The sequence below is a fragment of the Vombatus ursinus genome, unplaced genomic scaffold (genome assembly GCF_900497805.2).
Source record: "Vombatus ursinus unplaced genomic scaffold, bare-nosed wombat genome assembly UNPS02014943.1, whole genome shotgun sequence".
In the NCBI taxonomy this organism is placed as follows: domain Eukaryota; kingdom Metazoa; phylum Chordata; class Mammalia; order Diprotodontia; family Vombatidae; genus Vombatus; species Vombatus ursinus.
In genome coordinates, this window is record NW_020954721.1 from 438,779 (window position 1) to 464,906 (window position 26,128).

General features: G+C 43.1%; 1 protein-coding gene across 2 annotated transcripts; it reads left to right on the plus strand.

The window, feature by feature from the left end:
• The first annotated feature begins 399 nt into the window (after positions 1-399).
• On the plus strand, positions 400-18,130 carry MS4A6A (membrane spanning 4-domains A6A). Of its 2 annotated transcripts, XM_027844612.1 has the most exons (8): positions 400-526; positions 5,021-5,183; positions 7,100-7,234; positions 8,968-9,084; positions 9,696-9,752; positions 13,904-14,140; positions 17,152-17,253; positions 17,495-18,130. In XM_027844612.1, exons 2-8 carry the CDS (start codon positions 5,037-5,039, stop codon positions 17,588-17,590), a joined length of 891 nt encoding a protein of 296 aa, XP_027700413.1. In that variant the 5' UTR covers positions 400-526; positions 5,021-5,036; the 3' UTR covers positions 17,591-18,130. The 2 variants fall into 2 exon arrangements, with proteins under 2 accessions (XP_027700413.1, XP_027700414.1); XM_027844613.1 differs by lacking the exon at positions 8,968-9,084 and having other exon boundaries at positions 403-526.
• The last annotated feature ends 7,998 nt before the right edge of the window (positions 18,131-26,128 follow it).

Consider the following 26,128-nt stretch of genomic DNA (forward strand, 5'->3'; position numbering starts at 1 on the left):
AGAAAAAAAGTGCTGGAATGTTCTGCAAATCTAGCCAAAAGGAGAAGAAAAACTACCCACATCAATCAGTCAATCAAACAAGCATTCATTAAGCATGCACTATATATAGGAACTGTGCTAGGTTTTGAGGATACATATAAAACAGTCCCAGTCTTGGAGTGAGATAAAGGAGAGAAATGAGGTTGCGATTATTTAACAGAGAGGTCCAATCCTACTTCAGTTTGTCTAAAGCTTTGGCTTCAAGAAAAGGAATGGGAGTCACTGTTTGTGCTCTGCGAAGTTTATCACATCCAATTAAGTTGTTCAGAAGAAGGAAGCATATACTCTTTCCATAAATCAGCTGTTTCTGCTGCAAACATCACATCCTGTGTGACCGTAAATACCAGATAGAGGAAGGGATAAAAAAGCCTCAAAGAGTGTTTCACTCTTCCCCATCTGGGCCCCAGAGCTGCTCAGAGGAGAGAAGTCATCATAAGATACTGACAGACACCAGCAGAAACTCAGCAAGAGCTGTCACTGGGGACAGGTAAGTACGACAGATCCTCTTTCCTTGACTTGAATCCCTTCTTGTGATTTTGGGGAATCATGGTATCATAGATTTCAAGATAGAACAGATTTTAGGGGCCATGGATGGGAAAACTGAGTCTCAGAGAGGCTAACTAACTTGTCCAAAGTCACACAGGTAGTTAGTAGGTGAGATGGAATCTGAATCAAAGACCTCTGATTAAATCTAACCTTCTGTCCACTGTACCACACTGCCTGTCCCATTCCAGCTTTGATTTTAGTACCATGAGAAAATGGTGAGATCCAGGCAAGGTGAGGTATGTCTGTGTTGTGTACTGGTATTCATATAACAATAGATCATAACAAAAGCTGACATTTATTGAGAGTCTTAGATTTTCAAACCATTTCTTTTCACCCTTGTAACAATTCCATGAGCTGGGTTTTATGAGTAATATGAACCCTCTTCTACAGATGAGAAAATTGAAATCTGGAAGACTCATGATCACCAAGGGCAGGAGAAGTTTCAAAACAGATGAAACAGATTGATAGACAAAAACAGATCAACATGCTCGTGAGAGTAGGAAAGCAAAGAGATCAACAATGGATAAGCCCAAACAAGTGTCCAGAAAGAGTTTTATGACAGCCATTGCTGGAATATCATTGTTTAGCAATATCACTGCCAGCATTCACTGAATAATAATGCATTCACTGAAGCCTCAAAATGCAACCTGTGAGTTTTCACACAGAGTAGTGGAGTATAGCTAGCCATGTGGCCCTAAGAGAAGCGAATAAAGATGTGTGACCCTGGGTGCCCCCTTATATGCGAATCACACACTTCAGACACCATTGAGTTAACATGCTTGAAAGAAACAGAGGGGTGAGCCCTTTAGACTTCCACCTCTTAGAATCATCCCTTCCTCTTCTTGTGAACAGAACAAGCCGATGGCTCATTGGATCACGGGTAAAGTATCCTAGCTGGGAGAGAGTGAACAGAGAATGTCAGGGTTAAGAGGAGACTTCAAATATAGAACATAAAACCAGAAGGGATGAAGTTGGGAGGCAGTGTGCTTCAATAGAAACAACTCTGGATTCAAAGAACGCTGGATAAAAAGATCTGAGTTCAAATTCCAGCTCAGCAATTTCTTTCCTGTGTGACCTCGCGCAAGTCATTTAACTTTCCAGGCCTCAGTTTCCTCATCTGTAAAATGAGAAAGTGGGACCGGATGACTGCTGAGCTCCCTTCCATCTCTCAATTCACAATCCTATAACCTTAGAGAATATATAAGTGCTTTAGGCTGTGTGTGATGATCTTTTATTTTACCTCCAAGCCTCCTCTGACAGACTTCCAAGCCGAGCATAATGAAATAGAAAGGCCATTGGCTCTAGATTCAGAGGCTCTGGGTTTGAATCTCACTTCTGATGCTGACCACCTGTGTGACCTTGGGCAAGTTACTTCCCCTCTTCCCCAGGCCTCAGTTTACCCATCTATAAACCTAGAGGATTGATTTAGATTGCCAGCAACGTTCGCTAAGCCTCAGTTTACCCATCTATAAAACAAGAGGATTAGGTTAAATGCAGCAGAAAGGTTTAGAAGGATGAAGACTGAAAAAAGACAGTAGGTTCTGGCAATTCAGAGATCATCACCACCTTCATCATCATTTATATAATGCCTACTATGTGCAAGGCACTGTGCTGAGTGCTTTACAAATATCCTCTCATTTGATCACAGGTAACTGGAGAGAACAGCTTCTTTTGAGTGAGGAACTCAGAAGCTGAATTTCAGAGTGTTAGAGTAGTGAGAGGATAAAAAGAGGAGACGGTGAGTGAAGAGAAGGTTCTCAAGGAGTTTGTCTTAGAAAGAGCGCATCTGTTTATCTGTCCGTCCGTCACTCATCCATTCGTCTATCTGTCTTTCTGCATACACACACATATATCTTGAGATCGTAGGAGGGTCTAGTGAAGTTTGTTTTTTGTTTGTTTTTTTTTTTTTAATGGAGGAGACTTAGCTATGTTTGAAGTTGGTAGGGAAAGAACAGGTAAGGGCAACTAGGTAGCATGGTGGATAGAGCTTGGAGGACCTGGAGGCAAGAAGACATGAATTGGCATCCTGCCTCAGATAGACTATCGTTGAGACTCTAACCAAGTCACAACCTCTGTCTGCCTCACTTTCTTATCTGTAAAATGGGAATAATAATGGGGTCTACCTTCCAGGCTTCTTGTGATTATCTCATATATAAGATGACATTAATACTGTAAAGTACTTGACAAATCTTCAGATGCTTGCCATGATTGGTATATAGGGTGATGTGTGTGGTTCAAGAGAGAAGAGGCAGAATTAAGGATGCAATCTACTAGGGAATCTGGGAAGGGGAAGAATCAAAGGTACACATAGAGGGTTGGTCCTTGACAAGGAGAAGGGCCAGGCTTTGCCAGAGAGAGTGAGGGATGATGTCTGGGAGACGAAGAGGAGAAGAAGGAGTTCCCATTGAGAGCCTCAAGTTTCTCCATGAAGTAGGGACAGAGTCTTCAGCTGAGGGGCTGGGGATTGTGTCTGGCTTAATCTCCTCCAGGCTCCCGAGGTCATAACCAGGAGGGGTAAGTGGCAATTTGTGAAGTCCAGATTTTGGCTTGACATGAGGAATACAATTGTACCTAATGTTTAGAAAGGAGCAGAAGTGGAACATACTGGGGAAACAGTGAATTCATCCTAACTCAGAAGCTTCAAGAGGAGGCTGGATGCTGGCTTGTGAGGAGTGTTACATAGAAGGAATGTCTTTGAAAATGGCTTGGACTAGATGGTATCTGGGGTTTCCTCCAGTTACACGTTTCGGGATCCTTTCTATAAATGCGTGAAAAGGAATTCTATTCAATAAACAGTCATCAAGTGCCTACTCTATGCAAGGCACTATGCGAGGCTCGACGGACCCCAAAGTGAAAATCAAACAGCTTCCATGATCCAGGAGCTCACTTCCTATCTGGGGGACACAGCAAAGGAGTAAGCAATGTGGTTAGGGCAAAGAATATCACAGCTGGATAAGAGGTTGTCTTTCAGTTATGTCTGACTTTTCATGCCCCTATTTGGGGTTTTCTTGGCAAAGACACTGGAGTGGTTTGCCGTTTTCTTCTCCAGCTCATGTTACAGATCAGGAAACTGAGGTAAACAAGGTGACGTGACTTGCCCAGCATCACGCAGGCAGTACGAATCTGAGGACAGATTTGAGTCCTCCTGACTCTAGGACCAGTGCTCTATCCACAGAAGCACAATATAGCTGCCCTAAGGATAGGAGGATAACAGAACTCAGGATAAGAGAACCTAGTTTCATAGCCCAACTCCGCCACTGGCTGCCTGTGCTACCATGTCTAAGTCTCTTCCCTTCTCTGGGCTTTATTTTCCTCTTATGTAAAATGAGATGGTTGGACTTAATTATGTCTAAGGTCCTTTTCAGATCCCAGTTTGATCCCATGATTTTATCAAGTCATTATAAGACTAGTGCTAAGAGGCAAAGTCTTCCAAGGAGGGGAAACAGCTTGAGTTTTGCATTAGAGGGAAAATTTCCACTGAGAAAATCAGCGGATATCTGAAATATTGAAGAAATTCAGAAAAACAGCTACGTACTTGTTAATTTAATCAATTATTGCATTCTCATGATTTATTATTATTAGGCACCTAGGTGGTACAATGGACCTAGAGTTAGGAAGATCTGGGTTCAACTCTGACCTCAGACACTAGCTGCTAAATCTTTGGCAAATCCCTTAACTTCTATTTGCCTCAGTTTCCTCATCTGTAATATGTAGATAATAATAGCACTTACCTCCTAGTGTCATTGTGAGGACCAAAAGAGAATATTTTCAAATGCTTTGCAAACCTTAAAGTTCCATATAAATGCTAGCTAATTATTGTTAATAATTAATACTAATCCTTAATTCTCTTTTTCTCCTGTCTTTGAGGCTGACATAGTGATATATATTTCTATGTTGTTTCAAGGTTTACAAATATATTTTTTTCACCTCAACCCTGTGTATAGGGCATACAGACTTATTATCCCCATTTTACTGATGAGGAAACTGAGGCTAAGAGAAATTAGGGGACTTATCTGTGGTCACACAGCTAGTCAACATCACAGGCTGGAGTTCAGCCCAAGAACTATAACAATGCCTAGCCTAGGGTTATACCACATGTACTCAGTGTTTGGATTGATTCAGTGAGTGGCTTGATTTTTAGATAAACACTTCTGCCAATCCAAATATTGGACGGATTTGGGACGAGTTGCCTCCAAACTCCATGGGAGTCTTTTGACTGTTGACTTCCACATCTATGTCTGGCATGAGGACTGGCTGAATTTTATCAAGCAAGCTGGGAGGAACTCCACAGTGCCAGGGTCCAAGATTCCTACCACTGTCTTCTCCCACTTTCTAAATGGCAAATTCTCCCAGATTCCACTGGGAGAATGCCACATGGGAAACCTGAGTATTTGAGGCTCATGTATAGTCTTGACCTACTTATTGTCTCTTCCAGCACCAGCTACAGCATCATGACATCTCAGCCTGTGCCCTCTGGCACATTCATGATTGTAACTCCCAGTGGAATCAGTGTCCCCCAGATGGAACAGCCTGGACCTTCCTCTGAGTCAAACAACAACCTGAAGAAAGGGCTTAAGGAGGAGTCCAAAGCTCTTGGGGTAAGAGCTCTTTCAAAGAGGAGTCTGAGAGAAGCTAACTACATCCCAAGCTTGTAGGTCTACCTTGGGTTTGGAGATCCCTTAGTTGGGTGCCAGCAATAATTGGAAGAATTTGGAGTGAGGGGAGAGAGAGCAGAGATTTTCCCCGGGGAATCTCTAGCCTGTTCTTTGCAGGCCTAGGGGGCTGAAAATTATGACAGCTTTGCAGGGGTTGGGTGAAACTGCAGAAAATGGCCCAAACTTCCTCATCCAGGCCACCAGCGGAGAAATTGAGGAAAAGTTACACAATCCTTCCTTCCCCACTAGCACACCCTCTGATTATGTAAGAATGCTTAGTTCTTACAGACCTTCCTGCTCCTATCATCAGGAAACCTCACTAGACCAGAAAACAGAGGGGAGGTGCATGCCACCTCTCTGGTTTTTCTCAGGCCAGGAATAGGAATGCACAATTGCTTTCCACATCCTCACTGGGATAGTAGCTGAACAACGGAGAGGTCAACCCACCCGTGACTCCCAGGAGCCAAGCTTTAGATGTATATGGCCCCCAGGGCTGAGCCCAAGAGCCCAGATGTGGTCAGACCAAGGCTGAGTACCACAGAAACAATCTTGCAGTCCTGGAAACTAAGGCTCCCTTAATACAGTGTCTAGGAATGAGGCAATGGAAGGAGAGGTGGGCTGGAAGCAGCTCTGATGGCCTGTGGGAGTCATTTGTATTTTCAGGGTGAATATTTACACCTGGGATATTAGCAAACGCTATAAGTGGAGACGGATTCTTTTTGTGTTGTTGATTATCTAAATTTAGGAAAGTGATGGAGAAAATGTTAATCAGATCAGTTAAACTTCAAAGTGTCTTCTGCATACTTTTTTTTTTTTTTACTGGAGTTGGTTGTTAAATATTTATTATCACACCTGTGAATATCAGACTTGTTCTCTGCCTTGGTCAGACCAAATCTAGAGTCTTGTGGTCAGTTCAGAGCGACATTTTGGTAGAAGGACATTGTTAAGCCAGACCCTAGAAACAGTTGAAGGACATGGTAATGTAGAAATCCCTTGAGAATAGAAAACTTAGTGAAACTGTAATGGGCAGGTATCTGAAAGAATGTGAAAGGAGGTTAGGCATATTGGGCTTGGGCTTAGAGAGCTTAACTAAGAAAATGGGAGAAGCAGCAAAGGGGCTGATTTCTCATAATTTGTTTGGGAGTCATTGGCCTTGCTCCAAGGCAGAATGGGGTGCTGGGGGAGGTCCTTGGACAAAGATTGGATGACCACTTGTCAAGTAAGTGTCACGAGGAATCTTCTGTTTCCATCTGGCATGGATTGAACCAGATGACCACTGAGGTCCTTTCCTACCCTGAGATCTGTGTGACTTGGCTATTTTTGTCCCATCCCCCTAGGAAAGGTATTTGGGTAAACTGGAGCTCATGGCTGCAGAAGGTAGCTGCTTTCAGGCAGCAGGTGCACTGGGGGTTTTGTAGAAGGTCAGTTGTATCTGGCGAATGAGCATGGGGGCTGTTACCAGAGCAGAATGGAACTGTGGCTTCTGGAGGGGTCACTGAGAAGCCACATGGTACCTCCGATGCCCTGTTTCAGTCTAACTCTGCCCAGGATAGGGCTTGTGAACTTTTTTTTTTTGTCATGAACCCCTTGGGTAGTCTAGTGAAGCCTGTGGACCCTTTCTCAGAATCCTGTTTTTGGATTCATAACATAAAATATATAGAATTACAAAAGAAACAAAATATATTGAAATATAATTTAAATAATATTAGAAAAAAACTCATGGATGGACCCCAGGTTAAAAGCTCCAGATCTGATCATTGTGGACACTTATTGGGGCTTGCAGGACCAGGTTGTCCCTCTCCCTTAAGAATAGGAATGAATCTGTCCTAAAAAAGTTCCCCTTTTCTTTTTCTGTTCAGACCATCCAGACCTTGACTGGCCTGATGATTTTGGGCATGGGCATCATATTGGCATGTGCACAAGACTCAACCTACTTCAAGCCTTCCTATTCCAAAATCACAAAGTCTGGCTATCCATTTATAGGTGGGGTGTCGGTAAGTAGAGGCTCCTCCGTGATTTCATCTGGGTGACTCACGCAGGAGGAGGACGAGGCTTGAAGGTGCCTTTCTCTCTATCCAACTGCTTTCCCAACAGGTAGAAGGCCTGTGTTCAGGAGGGGCTGGGAGATTTAGTCTCATTCTCTGCACTACTAACAGGCAGTGGGGGGTGGGTGGCATTCTTTATCCTGTGGCTTTGGGGGGATAGGACAGAGGCTGGGGGTGGGGGGGGACACCTGACAGAAGGCAACCAAGGAAGCTAATTTATAGAATATTTTTTACTCAATTGTATTTTATTTTCAAGTCTAAATTCTCTCCTTCCCTCCACTCTCTCCCCCACTCATTAAGAAGCTGGATTTTATTTTTAAAATTGCTTAAGTTGGGAACAGAGCCATGATGGTTCTAGAAAATCTGCCCATTTTTGATACCAAGTTTTTCTAAACCATCAGCTTCTTTCTGTATTCCAGTGTTCAAGTCTGTCCATTTATTTCCCTTTGTTGTTGAGTTGTTTCAGTCGTGTTCGACTCTCTGTGACTTCTTTTGGGATTTCCTTGGCAAAGATACTGGAGCAGTTTGCCATTTCCTCCTCCAGCTCATTTTACAGATGAGGAAACTGAGGCATGCAGTGTTAAGTGACTTGCTTAGGGTCACACAGCTAGTAAGTTTCTGAGCCCAAATTTGAACTCAGGAAAATGAGTTTTCTTGATTCTAAGCCCAGTGCTCTATCCACTGTACTACTCCGTACCCATTGTCTCTGTCAATAAATCCTTCATCCCTGCCCTTTATCTTACCTCTGGACTCCTATAACCTTGCTCTAATGGTCTGGGCGGTAACCAAGCACTAGAATATGAATAATTATTTCTCTTATTTTCTCCAGGCCACTCTACTATCACTCACTGTCCAGTAGCTCCCTATTGCCCCCTTAATGAAGAAGTCCCAGGGTTTCCTGCCAGGTTTCATTTCTTGTTCTCTCTAAACCCCATTCAGTTCAATGTATATTCATGACACACTTCCTGTATGTGGGTCCAGGGCTAGATGCTAAGTATGGGAGGATGACAACAAAGGACATTCTTAGTTTTCCTGGAGCTTTAGGGGTCCCTTAGGGGTGTGACACCTACACAAATCAGTGTGACCAAGTCACAGGAGCAGAGGGGACCAGAGCAGAGGGTCTAGGGGTAACCCCTTCCTTCCGAGGGAATCAGGGAGGACTTCAGGGAGCTGGGCCTTGAAGGTAGGAGGGGGAGGACATTCCAGCCATGGGAGAGAGGAAAGATCAGCCCAAAACAGGGCAACAACAGATAGTTGTCCTTGGCTAGAATAGGGAGTGAGCAGAGGAGAATGTCACAGGATCTGAGACTAAAGCTGGGCAGACCATAGCTGAGTCACTGAGGCTGACTCCCCTAATTTGACAGGTTAGGAAATTGAGGCTCAAAACACTTAAGATTTGCCCCAAATAAAACTGGTGGTAACTGAGAGTGTTAGGATTCAAACCCAGGTCTTTCACTTCTAAACTCAGCACTGTTTCTATTAAGCCATATTGCCTCAAAGGGAGGTGAACTGGACTGGAAAGTAGGTTGTCAACAGATTGTGGAGTCTCTTAAAAGTGCTAGGCCTTGGGGTATGCACAGAGCAAGGATTATTAGTCTAAGAGGCCTAGAAATTTATTTTCTAATTATCTTGATAATTGCATTTCACAAATTGGATTTCTTTGTAATCCTTCCATGCATCAGAAAACCATGATTCTGGGCTGGGCTCCATCAATTTCAGTAGACATTGCCCAAGGGGCTCATGTTGCAGAAAGGTCAAGAAGGTCTGACCCGGGAGTAATTGGGAGCCATTCAAAGTTGGTGAGCTAAAGAGTAACTCTGGTCAGCCCTGTGCCCTAAGAGGAAGTTTTGGCTGTTATGGGAAGGGGGTTTTGGTGAGGCCTGAGACCAGAGTCAGGACAGCTGTTAGGAGTCTGTGGTCTGAGTAAGGGTTAATATGAGGGTTAGAGTTCCCCACTTCATTCTGGCCTATTGCTTTCCTCGGGCTCCCTGGCCCTTGGTCAGGCACTTTCTACACCAGATGAGCTGGTCCCTACAGTGTTCAGAATTTTTCGTCCATTGTTTGCTACTCACCCTACCCCTCCCCATGGGTTCACTTTCTTAAATCACCTTCAAAGACCTTCCCTCCCCTTCCAGAAGGTGCCCATTTTCTAATCCCTGAACACAATCCAAGCCTTCTGGTCACTAAGATGGTGCATAGCTGTGGTTGGAGCTTTTTCCTTTCTCTCCTGTTGGAGTGCAAGTCTGACCCAGCCCAAGCAAAACCTCAGAGTTAAGTCCTTTGCCCGCCCCAGGCCCTAGGGGTCAGCCCTTAGCCAATGTAGAAACACCTGCTGGCTAAGTGGACTCTGTGGCCTGGGGCTGTGTCTCCCTATGGCCCTAGGATTGACCTTTGTGCATTCTCATTACAGTTTATCATTTCTGGATCATTGTCTATAGCATCAGAAAAGAAGAAAACGAAATCTTTGGTGAGTATCATAAATACCTGAGGACATGGCAAGATAGAGAGCTGGCCGCTTAGTCCCATTGGCGTCACTGTGCAAGATAAGCCAACCAGACATAGTGCAGTGTATGGAGCCCTGGAACCCAGCTCAGTTCCTGATTGAATGACCATGACCGTGGCCCTGCTCCTTCTCAGTACCAGCTTCTTCATCTATAAAATGAGAGGCTTGAACTCAATGATTCCTAAGATTGCCCTCAGCTTTAGAACTTAGCACATAGAGGGGCAGTCATGGTGACACAGGAATACACTGGAAGGACCTGGGCTAGAACCTGGGGGTGCTAGGATCCCAACTAGTCTTCTTTCCTCACGCTGCACTACCCTTCATGGAACACTTTGGACCCTCAATATTGTTGTCTTCTGGGACAAGGCCTAAGAGCCACCATGTAGCTAAAAACAAAAAAACCTACCCCCCATCCCTTAACTCCTTTAAAACAAGATCTTTTCATGGTAATCTATGAGTATAGAGAGCATAGTACTTGTAGTCAGAATAACCTGGATTATTCTCTCTCCCTTCTTTTGAGGAAAGGGCTGCTGAGAAAGGGGTGGGTAGGAACTAAGTAATGACTAGTGAGGGAGGTAAGAATTAAGGGGGTGCAAGTTAGTTGAAAGGAAGAATTGTCTTGATGAAAGAAAATTTCTTTTAATTTTTTTTGATTAATTTAGTTTTAGATTAATTTAGATTGTTGAAAACAATCACTTCCATAAGCTTTTGAGTTTTAAATTTTTCTCCCCCTCCCTCTCCACCTCCCTCCCCAAAATGGAATACAATCTGATATAGGCTTTACATATATAATCCTATTAAATATATTTTCACATTAGTCATGTTGTAAGGAAGAATTAGAACCAATAGGAGGAACCACGAGAAAGAGGAAACAAAACAAAACAGAAGAAAAAAATAGCAAATGGTATGCTTCAATCTGCATTCAGATTCTTTAGTTCATTCTCTGTATGTGGATAGCATTTTCCAGCATGAGACCTTTGCAGATGTCTTAGATCTTTGGATTGCTAAGAAGAGGTAAGTCTATCAAAGTTAGTATCACACAATGTGTCTGTCATTGTGTACAGCGTTCTCCTGGTTCTGCTCACTTCACTCAGCATCAGTCCATACAAGTCTTTTCAGGATTTTTTGAAGTCTGCTTACTCATCATTTCTTCTAGCACAATAGTATTCTCTTACATTCATATACCACAACTTATTCAGCCATTCCCCAATTAATGGGCATTCTATCAATTTCCAATTCTTTGTCACCACAAAAAGAGCTGGTATGAATGTTTTTGTACATGTGGGTCCTTTTCCTATTTTATGATCTCTTTGGGATACAGCCCTAGAGGTGGTATTGTTGGGTCAAAGGGTACGTACATTTTTATAGCCTTTTGGGCATAGTTCCAAATTGCTCTCCAAAATGGTTGGATCAGTTCACAACTCCACCAACAATACATTAGTGTTCCAACTTTCCTACATCTTCTCCAACATTTAATCAGTTTCCTGTTTTGTCATGTTGGCCAATCTGATAGGTGTGATGTGGTACCTCAGAGTTATTTTGATTTGCAATTCTCTAATTAATAGTGATTTAGAGTATTTCTTTTCATCTGACTAAGATAGCTTTAATTTCTTTCTCTGAAAACTGCCTGTTCACATCCTTTGACCATTTATCAATTGGGGAATGATTTGTATTCTTATAAATTTGACTTAGTTCTCTATATATTTTAGAAATGAGACCCTTATCAGAGACACTGGTTGTAAAAATTCTATCCCAGTTTTCTGCTTCCTTCCTAATCTTGGTTGAATTGGCTTTGTACGAAAACTTTTCAATTTAATGTAATCAAAATTATCCATTTTGCATTTCATAATGTTCTCTATCTCTTGGTTGGTCATAAATTCTTCTGTTCTCCATAAACCTAATAGATAGACTATTCTTTGCTCTCCCACTTTGCTTATGGTATCAGCCTTTATATTCAAATTGTGTATGCATTTTAAATTTATTTTAGTATAGCATGTAAGGTGTTGGTCTATGCCTAGTTTCTGCCATATTCTCTTCCAGTTTTCCCAGCAGTTTTTGTCAAATAGTGCGTTCTTATCCCAGAATCTGGGGTCTTTGGGTTTATCAAATAGTAGATTACTATAGTCATTACTACTGTGTCTTGCATACTTAACCTATCCCACTGATCCACCACTCTATTTTTTTTAGGCAATTGTGGTTAAGTCACTTGCCCAGGGTCACACAGCTAGTAAGTGTCAAATGTTTAGTCTGAGGCCAAATTTGAACTCAGGTCCTCCTGACTTCAGGGCCAGTGTTCTATCCACTGCACCACCTAGCTGACCCCACTGCTCTATTTCTTATCCAGTACCAAGCAGTTTTGATGATTGCTGCTTTATAATACAATTTAAAATCTGGAACAGCTAGGCCACCTTCCCTAGCCATTCTTTTCATGGGTTCCCTTTATATTCTGGACCTTTTGTTCTTCCAAATGAATCTTGTTATTATTTTTTCTAGCTCTATAAAATACTTTTTGGTAGTTTGATTAGTATGGCACTGAATAAGTAAATTAACTTAAGTAGAATTGTCATTTTTATTATATTAGCTTGGCCTACCCATGAGCAACTGATGGTTTTCCAATTATTTAGATCTGACTTTGTGTGAAAAGTGTTTTGTAATTGTCTTCATATAACTCCTGGGTTTGCTTCAGCAGGTAGATTCCTAAATATTTTATAATGTCTACGGTAACTTTAAATGGAATATCTCTTTCTATCTCTTGCTGTTGGGCTTTATTGGTAATATATAGAAAAGCCAATGATTTATATGAGTTGAAAGAAAATTTCTTAACAAAGCTGTTCAGAAGTGAAATGGACTGCCTTGGGAAGTAGGGAGTTTCCTGTCATTGGAGATACTAACAGTGCAGGATAAATAACTACTTCTCAGATATGTTGGAGAGAAAATTCCTACATAGGCAGGGCTCAGATTAGGGGATCTCTGAGGATCTGTGCTTCTGGGAGATTTCTGGGGCCTCATCTATGCAGCTGGTCCTGCTCTGAGAAGAGATAGGCCACCCAGAGCAGATAAGGGCCCACACAACTTCAACCAGATTAAAATGTAATTGGGAAATGTTTAACAAGATAACTAGAAACAATGATAGAAGGAAGGGCAGATTGGGGGAAGGGGTAAGCAGAAGATAACTAGAAATACAATACAACACAGATAGTGTTAATTTATGGTTTTCAAAGTCAGTCTGTTTCTATGTGAATTTGACACCACTGACCCAGAGGAGATGGGAGGCATGCTAGGGCCATTCTAGACTTCAGAAGAGGAGGAAGAGGAGGAGGAGGAGGAGGAGGAAGAGGAGAGAGAGGAGGGAGAGAGAGACAGAGAGAGACAGAGGCAGAGAGAGAGAGACAGAGTCAGAGACACAGAGAGAGAGAGACAGACAAAGAGACAGAGAGAGACAGAGACAGAGAGAATTAAAGGGAAGCTACTTCAAGAGGGCACTCTCTGTTTCTCTGTGTCTCTGTGTCTCTGTCTTTGTCTTTCTCTGTGTGTCTCTCTCTGTCTCTGTCTCTGCCTCTCTCTGTCTCTGTCTCTGTCTCTCTCTCTGTGTCTCTGACTCTGTTTCAGTCTCTCTCTCTGTCTCTGTCTCTCTTCTTCTGTCTCTCTCTCTGTCTCTCTGTCTCCCTCTGCTTCTCTCTCTCTGTCTCTGTTTTTCTCTCTTTCTCTCTGTCTCTGTCTCCTCTCTCTCTGTTTCTCTGTCTCTCTGCCTCTGTCTCTCTCTGTCTCTGTCTCTGTCTCTGTCTCTCTCTGTCTCTCTCTCTCTCTCTCTCTCTCTCTCTCTCTCTCTCTCTCTTTCTCTCTCTCAGAGGGAGTATTTGAAAGAATGTGGTACCTGGAGCCAGAGGCCCCGAGATTGCTTCTGTGTGCTGCCCATTGACAGCCACATTTGACATAGAGCAAGTCACTTTCCCTTCTCTCTCCTCTTCAAGGTGAAGGTGGGACGTGAGAGCTCTGAAGGTCTTTTGCAGTTCCAAGCTTAGGATCTCCCTTATGCCCTGCTCTCCTCCTGGGGGCCCACAAAGCTCCTGGCCCCCACGTGGGTATATCAGGTATATCGGGGCTCTCTCTTTCAGACCCACATCAGCCTGGCTGCAAACGTGATCAGTGGCATCGTGGCAACAGCCGGGCTCATCTTGTTTTCTGCTGTCCTACCGGAGCTGAAGAAAGAGTTCACTCAGTGCATTCACCAAGTCCTCGGTACACACCAGCAAGACCAAGAAACACAGAATGCCTTTTATACCCGCGGTTACCATCTTTACCGCCCTACTCCCAGTCCCTGGGCGTGCCACATGGCTGGCTCGGCTTTTACCGTAAGCATTTTTAGACCCAGTGTTACTTTCTCAGTGACTCCTTTTCCATTTCTGGAATTCTTGTTGGTGCCAGAAGATGCCACCAGTGCTGGGCAGACTCTTGGTCTGTCGGGTTTTGGGGAAAGTTCAAAGGTTCTTAAAGAGGGAGGAAAGAGAGTCCTGGAGTTGGGAAATCTAATACTAAAAAAGAGTCATACTGTGGAGAGATAGCACGGTAGAGGAGTTGGGCAGACCTCTGATGATCTGCATGCTAGGCGCTGTGTTAGGGCTGAGGAGCCAGATCCTGGGGGAATGTAGAAAGGTGGAGGAAGGGGGCGAAGGGGGAGAAGGAGAGAGGACAAGGGAGGACAGAGAAAAAGCAGGGGTGGGGAGAGCCGCTAAAGTCCTCAGCGTTCTCAGAAATTCTCAAAGACGATAAGTTGCTGTTCTGACCAGGCAAATCCCATATTTCTACACAACAAAACCACAGGTCAGTAAATCTTAAACACACACTACCTCAGTTTAACCACTGCTTTCCATTCTTCATTTCATTTAAATCTCCTAAAAACACATGAGCCAGATATCGTTGCTTCCATCTAATCGGTGGTATACTGAATAGAGGCCTGGGACTGTAGTCAGGAAGACTCGTCTTCCTGAGTTCAAATCTGGCTTCAGATACTTACTAGCTGTATGACCCTGGGGGAGTCACTTCACCATGTTTGCCTCAGTTTCTTCATATGTAAAAATGAACTAAAGAAGGAAATGACCAACCACTCCAGCATCTTTGCCAAGAAAGCCCCAGATGGGGTCATGAAGAGTCTGACATGACTTCAAAAAGACTGAACACCAACAAAAGCTGAGGAAACTAAAGCTCAGCAAATTAATCCACTTGCCCACAGGCCATGAGCTATCATAGATCAGAGGGAGGATTTGAACCTGGATCTGGCCCAGGCCAATCTAAGAGCTCTCAGTTATTTGGCACTGCTGCTAATCAGCTGAGTTGTATGGTAAAGGGGACGTAGAATGTTGTGCCTTTTGTTGTTCTACCTTTTCAATTGTGTCTGACTTTGGGACCCCATTTGGGGTTTTCTTGGCTAAGATAATGGAGTGGTTTGTCATTTCCTTCTCCGGGTCATTTTTACACATGAGGAAACTGAGGCAAGCAGGGTGAAGTGACTTGCCCAGGGTCACACAGCTAGTAAGTGTCTGAGGCCAAATCTGAACTGATGAAGATAAGTCTTCCTGATTATAGGCCCAGGACTCTATCCACTGCACCACCTAACCGCCCAATAAGTGACTAGATAAGGAAAAAATAAGACAAAACAAACAAGCAAAATGAAAAGATGAGGAAGAGGCAGAGAGTCCCCAGTTAGATTGTTTGTGATACTTGGATTCTACAGGACAAGGAACAAAATGGGACTGATGAAACCCTCTTCGTGTCAGCCCCTCCCCCAAGTCATATCGAGTTTGCAAAGGTCCGTCCACCACATCTGCAGGCTTGGCTCCTTCAGCCCTTGGAAGGACTCCCCCTTCTCCCAAGAGAGCGCTTCATTTCCTTTGGTGCCAATTCTCTGAAACTGTCCCTAGGGGCACTTCCAGGCCCCAAAGCCAATGCCCCATTACATACCCCTTCAGTTTACCAGTGAATTTCTAAGGTTGAGAGCCCCTTGATTCCTCAGACAGACCATACCATTTGAAAGCTGGGTTGGGAACATCCATACAAGCTATTTCTTCCTTGTAATAACCTTCAAAGTCACTGCCCAACTTGCATTCGATCTCATATGTTGGGTCCCTGGAAGTGGGCTGCTACCTCAGATTCCAGTAGTAACTCCATGGGTAGTTAATTCTACTAACGCACCTTATGGAGGCCCACTGGTGGGCTTCCTGCTAACTGCCAACTGGGAGATTCAACGAAATCCTATCAAAAGCATTTTTCTAAATAACACAGCAAGGACAGTAGTTCCACACTATTTCCTTCCTTAGTGTTGGGACACACTCTCCCAAAAAAACTTAGTGGGAAAAACCTTAGTATCCAATGTTACCCAGGCCCATACGTGTACAGATGTGTGAGCATCCTGGAAGAGCTTTCTCTCTTGGCCGTTTTTCTCAAATCTACCTAGACAGTGGCATGGAGAAGGATCCCCTCTGCTCTTCCCTACCCCTCCAGCCAGAGGCCCACATGCAGCCAGCCTCCAGCTTGCAAAGCCTTCAACACGGTGAATAGGCATCTCCGTGGCACCTGATGCTAGATGCCACAGCTAGTGATGGGGGTGGCAGGAGCGGAGTTTGAGAAAAATCTCTTCCTCCACTGGTCAGGAGCCTCACTACACAACTATTCCAAGCCTGGACAGCCTTAAGCTCCCCCAAGACTTACTGTTTAAATTTCCCTTAGATATGACTAATTGGTTTTCTCTGCCAGTAGAGATATTCCTTCCTTGCCTTAGCCAGAAAAGAGTTTACAGGTCAAAAAGAGGTCAGGATTCAGATGCATCTTGTGCATATAGTTTAATATTTCATTAACACCTGGGACTGCATTCTAGGCCTTCTGTGAATCCACCCACAGAGCTGGGGAAAGGAATCATAATCCTCCCCTATATGTTCTTTTGTTGGCTTACCAGTATAGACAACATGAAGAAACCATTTGGGCCCCAAAGTCAACTGATTCCATAGGAAATGGTCAGCGTATAGTGCCTGTCTCTAAGGGGACCTACAATTCCAAGTCTGTTCATTTGGGCAGGGAATACCATTATGCATAACTCAAAGCCTTGGCTGTATGTCAGGCTGATAGGAAATGAGCAGAGGACAAGGGGGCATGGCCAGTTCTCATGCTCTCTGCTTTGAGGACTAGTTACCGACCTCTGGTGCTTCTGTTTTGTTTCCTGGAAGTCCATGATCCATGGGTAGAAGAGGAAGCTGTTCTCTCTATTCGAATTCCCTGTGACTTCTGTTCCCAAGGCTGTTGCCCAATGGCACCCGCAAGTCATCTTGTCTCAGGACAGACTCAGGTCCCAAACCATCCTTTCTGTTTGTAGGGGACTCTCTCTGTGATGCTGATCTTCACTGGTTTGGAGTTAAGTGTCGCTGTGTTTGCTGCTTTCTTTGATTGGAGGAGACTGTCAGCGGAATCTAATGGGGTGAGTGCTTTACCCACCCCAGCCAGGCAGGGATTCCCTGGGAGAGGCCAATTGATTTCTGTTTCTGGGGCCAGATGGTAGGTGGTGGTGAGGGGGCATAGGATGGACCCCTGTTGACAAGGGAAACTGCAGCTGAAGTGGAAAAGTCCTTCCTGAAACAGTTCAGCGATTGGGTCAGGAGTCCTGGAGGGCTGGTGGCAGGGAGGATATGTCTGACTGCATTCCTTTTGGCTTTTTCCAGAGAGTCCTCTTCTTACCACATGGTCGCCATATCAATTCCAGCTTAAGGACAACTCTTTATGACCCTGCCTATAAAGAACTGGGGGCATCTACTTAGAAGATGATGTGGGTTTCCTTCTGAGGGTTTTGCAGGTCACCATCACGTAAGAGAGCCAATGCCCAAGAGAACTGTGATTCAAGGCCCTGAAAACTTCCAATTTGAATGGAGAGGCAAAACATGTTTTCCTTTAAAGTAAATTTTTTTTTTCCACATGGATTGTCAACTTCCCACGTTCATCCTTGGCCTCAGCCTCGTGGAGGGTTTCCAAGAAAGAATATCTCTGTTGAGCATTTTCCTAGGTTGCAAACTGCCCCCTCCACCCCGGACTCCCCTGCTGTTATCATGTGAGCTGTGGATAGTCAGATCGGGTGAATGCAGCTGCCACTTCTGGCGAAACGGAGCCATATTATTTCCTTCTTATGTTTGCCTTTTGCTGCCCACAGGCTCAGACTAGAGAGCTGGGGTTCCAGTCTCTTGCTAGGTCTGTGAGTCTCTCCATGTTCACTTTGCCTGTCTATATACAAAGGATATGAGGCTTTGGGTTAAATCAGGGGAATGCTGCTGTGATTTGCTTACTAATAAAATTTTCAACTATAAGACTTGTTTTCTGCGTTGTTTCTCAATTGTATTTTAAAGGAGTAGGAAGCCCCAGGGTCAGATATGATAAGAGAGGCTTGGAAACCAGATTTAGAAAAACCAGGGGCCGGGACATATCTATGAAAGAGAAAGAGGCACTTCCTTCCTGACTTCAAAATAAGGAAGAGTAGGGATCTAAGTTTAACATTTGCAGCCCTACCCAAGGGAAAAGTTCATAAAGGGGTCCTTCACTCTCTTCTCTATTGGCCCTCCCTCATTCCTCTTCCTGTCTATAATCTGAGTATACCCCTCTGTGCACATGGATGTTGGAAGAGGAGTCCCAACTGTTCTAGGAGTGACCGTTTCTCTGAAGGCTGATATTGATGACTTCCTTCTGGTCTTGGCCCTCTCATCTCACTCCTCTGCACTGGGAAGGGTTTGAACCTGGCAAAGTGATGTCAGGGTTGGATTAGACCTTGTTTCATCTGAAAAATTCTGCCTTGAGAGGTAACTCTGCTACTGTACCTAAGCTTGGTACCCTCATAGGTTTCAAAAGTTTCTCCTTGTTATTATCTTCCTGTTTCCAGGGGGTAATAAAACAGCCACCAGGAAAGGGACAGAAAGGAGAGGACGAAATCAGCAGGAAAATGGCAGGAGGGTGGGTAAAGTAGAGAAAGATAAATGGGGAAGAGAGAGAACTGAAGGAGATGATAGGAAGTGTCAGAGAGAGGTGACAAATCACCTCTGCTCAGCAAACACTGGCCAAGCCCCTTCTCCGTGATGCTGCTGTGCTCTGGGGGTGCTCAGGATGAAAAACACACAAGTGAAATAGTCCCCATCCTCATAGCAATTATATTCCACCAGGGGATACAGGACAAGGTGATTTAAATAGAGAGAGAGAGAGAGAGAGAGAGAGAGAGAGACAGAGAGACAGAGAGACAGAGAGACAGAGAGACAGAGAGACAGAGAGACAGAGAGAGACAGAGAGACAGAGAGAGAGAGAAAGGAGACAGAGAGAGACAGGCAGGCAGGCAGGCAGAGAGATGCATTGGGAAAGGAGGGAAGAGAGAACAGGGAGAGAGAGGAGAGAGGAAAAGAGAGGGAGAGAGAAAGAGGAGGAAAGAGAGCAAGGGAAATAGGGACATGGAGAGAAAAGGAAGGAGAGAGATAGAGACAGAGAAATAGGCAGGAACAAAGAGATAGAGACAGAGAGGTAGAGAGACAGAGGCAAAGAGAACTAATGAAAGGGAAGTTAGAAAAAGTTTCCCGAGGAAGCCCCATGGAAGCTAAGCCTTGACAAAAACTATGGATTCTAAGAGATAGGAGGGAGGACGAAGAGCATTCTGGGTACAGGAAATAGTCCATGCAAAGGCACAAAGGGGGGATGGAATGTTGATTTTAGGGAATACCTGGTCACTCAGTTTGGCTGCACCTCAGAGTACATTAAGGGGAATAGGAAAAATCAGCTTGAAAAAAGCCCATTCAGGGCCCAAGTCATAGATCACTGCCTCTGGGCCTAACACTAGCCTGCAATGGATAAGACCGTGGAGGCCTGATGGAGAACAAACCAAGAAGCAATCTCAGGCTGCCTCTTCTAGAAAAGAGGCTCCTGAGAGGGAATGCAAGCATAGTGTGAGCTATAATTGCTGCTTTCAAGATGCATACAGCCAGTCAACCAGCATGTATTTTTTTAAACTTATCATTAAAACTTTATTAAAACATTAAACTTATCAACCACAGAAAGATTGGAAACTCCTTGAGAGCAAGAAAATGCTCAAGTAAAAGGAAGTACAGAATTTAAAGCCACATAGGACTTACAAAATCATCTAGTCCTGGTTGTCATTGTATAATATTGAGAAAAGGATCATGAGTCACTGACAAACAATTTTTGATGATTCTGCTTGGTGCTACAATTCTGGTAACAATAGGTGATGTGTTTCATCTATTATTATTATTTTCAATTAATTAATTTTTAATTTTCAACAGTCACTTCCACAAGATTTAGAGTTCCAAATTTTTTCCCCATCTCTCCCCTCCCCCACCCCAAGATGGCCTGCATTCTGAATGCCCCTTTTCCTAATCTGCCCTCCCTTCTATTACCCCCCCTTCTATCCCCTTCCCCTTCTATTTTCCTGTAGGGTAGGATAGATTTCTATACCCTATTGCCTATATATCTTATTTCCCAGTTGCAGGTAAAAATAATTTTTTTTACATTTCTTTTTAAAACTTTGGGTTCCAGATTCTCTCCCTTCCTCCCTCCCCACCCACCTTCATTGAGAAGGCAAGCAACTTGACACAGGTTATATATGTGTAGTCATGCAAAACACTTCTATAATAGTCATGTTGTGAAAAACTAATTATATTTCCCTTCATCTTATCCCATTCCACATTTATTCTATTCTCTCATTTGACCCTGTGCCTCCTCAAAAGTGTTTGTTTCTGATTACCCTAACCCTAACCTACCCTGCCCTCTATCAACCCCCCTCTTTTATCCCCTTTCCCCCTATTTTCCTGTAGGGTGATACAGATTTCCATACCCAATTGAGTTTATATATTATTCCCTCCTTAAGCCAAATCCAATGAGAGTAAGATTCATTCATTCCCTCTTACCTTCCTCCACTTCCCCTCCACTGTAAAAGTGTGAATTGTTTCTGTCTGACTGTTTCCAATATTTTCTCCTTAACCTGTCAACCTTGAAAAAATGTCTACACCAGATGACTCCACATTACTGCAAAAGCTTTCCTCACCTTCTCAGGTTATGTCTTTACTCTACAGCAATTGTTCTCTCAAAGGTCAGCAAGGAATGAATGACTGAGAAAAGAGTTATTTTTAATGGAATTTATTTTTTTTTCCAATTATATGTAATGATAGTTTTCAGCATTCATTATTTTTTAAATAAAATTGGGAGTTCAAAATTTTTCTCTCTCCTTCCCCTTTCCCTTCCCTAATTCAGTAAGTAATCTGATACAGGTTATATATAAATATACTATATATACTATATAAAAATATATATATATGTGCAATTATGTTAAACCACATTAGTCATGGAGAAAACATGTATTATGGGCTTTCTATGTGCTAAGTGCTGAGGGTACAAATAAATAAGATGCTCCTATTTGTCAAGCAACATCTTTTCAAATGAGGAGACAATATCTAAAGTGGTATTCAACTTGGAAAGTTAATCAATCAAGCAACATTTTAAAGCCCCTTATTTGTGTCAGACGCTGTGCTTTGTTCTGGGCATGTAAAAAGAGGCAAGAAATAGTCCCTCCCTACAAGAAATCGACATCTAATGAGAGAGGCCATGTGCAAACAGATATAGACAGATTAACATAAGGATAAATGGGATAACAAGAATTTAAAACTGTGATCAAGTCAACTATCACTGTCTCTAGTAGGAAACCCCACTCCTGCTCTCTCCCAAGGCGCCCGGTTAACTCTACCCAAATGGAAAGCATTCTATCCTTGATCTGAGCAATTATCTAATAGTGACCACTGCCTTATGCTGAGGCTTTAAAGCACTAGCATCTTTCTACACAGGAAAAGGAACTGTCTGCACTGTTAAGAGCCCCATCTCTTTGCTGGGCTCAGCAAATCTTGTGAGGCAGAGAGAAAATGCCTATGAGATACCATAAATATGGGAGGTGACTGACCAGCCAGAGAACTGCTGACCAGACTGGTGCAGAGGACAGGTGAGCCCTCCAGCTGTTCCTGGTGCCTGAGGAAACTGTGGGACCTGGAGCTACCGCAGAGCCTGGGGGGGGGGGGGTAGGAGAGGGGTGGCCTGAGGGGGAAGGGAGCATTCAGTGTTTCTAGGGCCATAGTGAAGGAGTGTTAGGGGTGGGGGATCTGATCTGTTTTGTTGACTGCAGAAACTAGAGTGATCAGAGAAGCTGTGGAGATGTCAACTTCTCCTAGATTTCGGGGAAATATTCCGAACTATTCAAACTATACCAAAGGAGAATAGTCTGTCTGGGAAGGTGATTAGTTTTGTGCTCCTGGAGGCCATAGAATCATACACTGAAAGACACAAGAGCCCTTCAAACCACTCCCTCCTCTCCATTTTATATTTGAGGAAATTGAGGTAGAAAGAAATAACTTTCCCAAGGTCACACAGGTAGGAAAGGAGAGAGCTTGGATTGGAGCTGGATTCCTTTCCCTCCAAAGCCAGGACTTTCCCCACTAAACTGTGCTGTTAGTGAAAGTTCAAGGACAGAGTTCTTGTAGAAAGGATTCTTGCTCAGTTACATGTTAGATTAGGTTCCCTCCAATGCTTCAATTCAGGGATTCTGGGTGTTGGGTCAAGATTGGTCCTCTGGTAGTTTGTTCTCCCTCTGGCAGGATGGGCAGGCTGGGCAGGGTCTGACTCTTCAGCCAGGGAAGGTTTCTGCACAGCAGCATAAGCCATGAACACTGAGCTTTCAGTTAAACCACTTTAGTTAACTGGTGCCCTGAGAGTTATAGCTGCCTCTTCACCTGTATTTCCTAACCACCATGGAAACCAGGACCATGTCTCTGTCAGAAATCTCTGCCTGATTTAGAGTCAGAAAAGACATCTAATTTACTGCTTAATTTCACATTGCTAAGAGTGTTACTTGTCAGCACTCATCCATCCTTCCAGCAAACTTTGAATAACTTTGGGTCATAGTGCCCTTTTTCTCAAGTCCAGAACTTTTCTTCTTCCATACAAATGATTGGAAGCATGGAGAAGCTTTTATAAAAACAAAACTTTGTCCCAGGGGCAAAGTCAATATTTCCTAATTGCATTTCTAATCTTTTTCTTTGTAAATGTGACCTGCAAACTTTATTATGCTTGAGTCTCTCCTATATCATTAATCATAATAATTCACATTCAGTGAATCAGAAAGAAAATTCTATAGTTCAGATATGGAAGAGATCTTCAGAAATCCAACAGGTACAGCTTCTTGTCTTCAGGTAGCTAAGGTGGCATTATGGCCATTTTAAAGATGATTGAAGCTCAAGACCATCTACTTGAAGGCTCTTGGGTTCCATTCTTCCCTTAGTACCTCCTCTGTCATAGGGTACTCTTAGTCTCTGTGTTTTCTCTGTGTGGGCTCCTCTTCTCTCAGATCTCCAGCTGCCAGGTACCTCCAGCAAAGAAGGTTTCAACTGCTAAAGAATCCTAATTCTGGGATGATCAATGTGAGTTATTAGCCACAGCTTCTTTTAATTTGAAAAAAGCAGGGCCATAGCAATCAATCAATGTGCCAATGGCGGGCCTGTAAACTCAAGATGGGAAACAACATCTAAGTAGGCTGGGAAGAAAAGAAAGGGTCAAGTTGAGAAGACTTTAAATGATGAACAAAAGCATTTTAATTTGATCCAAGAGACAATAGGGAGCTATTGGGGTTTATTGAGAAGAATGATGATATGACAAGAGTCTCTCTTTAGGAAAATCACTTTGGTAGATCTGTAGAGGACAGATTAGACTGGGAAAATACTTGAGTCCAAGATGCCAATCAGAAGGTTATTCCATGAATATCCCAGTAAATGTTCAACACCTGGCTCTCTGAATTAAGTTTAATCTGTATTATTATCATTTTCTGTGTTCTTGTTTCAACAATGAAAAAATAATCAAATTTATTTAATTAATTAAACATTTAATTGTCTCAATAATTAAAAAAAGTCCACCTCTGAGTTGTAGCACTTGTCAGTTTCCAAGGCATAAATGGCCATGTTGAAAATTTACCACTTAGTTCTTCAGAGCCAATTGGAGCTGATGCCAGTCCATTCCTGGCCATTCCCATAGTCCAGGAGAGAGTGACTGTGTGAGTGAACCAGAGGGGACACATGTGAACAGATGTGAAGATAGTAATGACAAGATTTCACTGCTAGTTGGCTAAGTGGGGTGAGTGAGAGTGACAGCTTAAGAATGACATAGAGGGAGTTCGGGGGTGGAGCCAAGATGGCAAAGGGAAAGCAGTGACTTGCTTGAGTTCTCCCCCAAACCCCTCCAAATACCTATACAAAATGGCTCTAAACAAATTCTAAAGCAGCAGAACCCACAAAAAGACAGAGCAACAAATTTCTAGCCAAAGACAGCCTGGATGGTTGATCGGAAAGGTATATCACGCCGGGCAGGGAGAGGAGCACAGTTTGGTGTGGGCGCAAAGGCTGCAGCGGCCCTGGAGAATGCCTCAGAGGACTGAATCGCATACAGCTATGGTGGTTTCCAGACTTCTCAACCCAGAAATGCCAAAGACAACTTGGAAGGTCATTGGGAAAAGTCTGTGACTGAAGTGAGAGAAGGAGCTAAGTCTCAGCCACCCCCAGGGCAGTGGCTGTTTCTTGAGCTTCCGGCTCATAGACTGAGGGGAAATTGAGTGGCAGATCAGAGGGGGATTGCAGGGTTCTCTTTGCCAGTGCTGAGGCAAGAATCTCTTGCTTTGCAGTGCTTGGATCTGGGTCACAGTTCTGAGGGGCAGTACGGGGGCAAGAAGGAACACTGGTGCAGTAGAGCTTGTTGTGGTGCTGGAGAGGAAACACCTCATCACTTATCATAACACCTTGGAAGAACTGAAAATTTACAGGTCCCTAGAAGTATCTCTGAAAACAGCTGTACAAACCCCCAAAGCTTGGGACAGTACATTCTCCACATTGGAAGCAGACTCTTACCTTAACAAAGAGTTTAAAACTCAAGTAATTGGCCAAGATCATGAGTAAGCAGCGCAAAAAGAGTCAGACTATATTATTTAACTTTGGTGATGAAGAAGATCAAAACATACAACCGGAAGAAGACAACGAAGCCAAAGCTCCTACATCAAAAGCCTCCAAGAAGAATATGAATCAGTCCCAGGCCTTGGAAGAGCTCAAAAGGGATTTTGAGAAGCAAGTAAGAGAAGTAGAGGAAAAACTGAGAATTTTGCAAGAAAATCATGCAAAACAAGTCAACAGCTTGCTAAAGGAGACCCAAAAAATACTGAAGAAAATAACACCTTAAAAATAGCCTAACCCAAATGGCAAAAGAGGTCCAAAAAGTCAATGAGGAGAAGAGTGCCCTAAAAAGCAAAATCGGCCAAATGGAAAAGGAAGTCCAGAAGGTCACTGAAGAAAATACTTCCTTAAAAATTAGAATAGAACAATTGGAAGCTAGTGACTTTATGAGAAATCAAGACCCTGTAAAACAAATCCAAAAGAATGAAAAATTAGAAAACAATGTGAAATATCTCATTGGAAAAACAACTGACCTGGAAAATAGATCCAGGAGAGAGAATTTAAAAATTATTGGACTACCTGAAAGTCATGATAAAAAAAAAGAGCCTAGACATCATTTTTCAAGAAATTATCCAGGAAAACTGTCCTGATATTTTAGAACCAGAGGGCAAAATAGAAATTGAAAGAATCCACCAATCTCCTCCTGAAAGAGATCCTCAAAGAAAAACTCCTAGGAATATTGCAGCCAAATTTCAAAGTTCCCAGGTCAAGAAGAAAGTATTACAAGCAGCCAGAAAGAAACAATTCAAGTATTGTGGAAACACAATCAGGATAACACAAGATTTAGCTGCTTCTACATTAAGGGACCACAGGGCATGGAATATAATATTCTGGAGGGCAAAGGAGATAGGATTATAACCAAGAATCACCTACCCAGCAAAACTGAGTATAATCCTGCAGGGGAAAAAATGGTTATTCAGTGAAATAGAGGACTTTCAAGCATTCTTGATGAAAAGACCAGAGCTGAATAGAAAATTTGATTTTCAAATACAAGACTCAAGTGGAACATGAAGAGGTAAACAGGAAAGAGACAATCATATGAGACTTATTATAGTCGAACTGTTTACATTCCTGCATGGAAAGATGATATTTGTAACCCATGAGACCTTTGTCAGTATTAGGGTAGTTGGAGGGGAAAAAATTATATGTACATATAATATAGATATAGATAGATAGATAGAGGGCACAGGGTGAATTGAAAATGAAGATGCCATATCTGGAGAATAAAATTAAGGGGTGAAAGAAGATTATACTAGGAGAAGGAGAAAGGGAGAGGTAGAATGG

What these genes read in the sequence shown, in the direction of transcription:
- MS4A6A (XM_027844612.1), top strand. Translation starts at nt 5,037, where the DNA reads ATGACATCTCAGCCTGTGCCCTCTGGCACATTCATGATTGTAACTCCC. An exon ending in AGGAGTCCAAAGCTCTTGGG is followed by an intron (nt 5,184 to 7,099) that starts GTAAGAGCTCTT and finishes TTTTCTGTTCAG; the next exon opens with ACCATCCAGACCTTGACTGG. An exon ending in TGGCTGGCTCGGCTTTTACC is followed by an intron (nt 14,141 to 17,151) that starts GTAAGCATTTTT and finishes TTCTGTTTGTAG; the next exon opens with GGGACTCTCTCTGTGATGCT.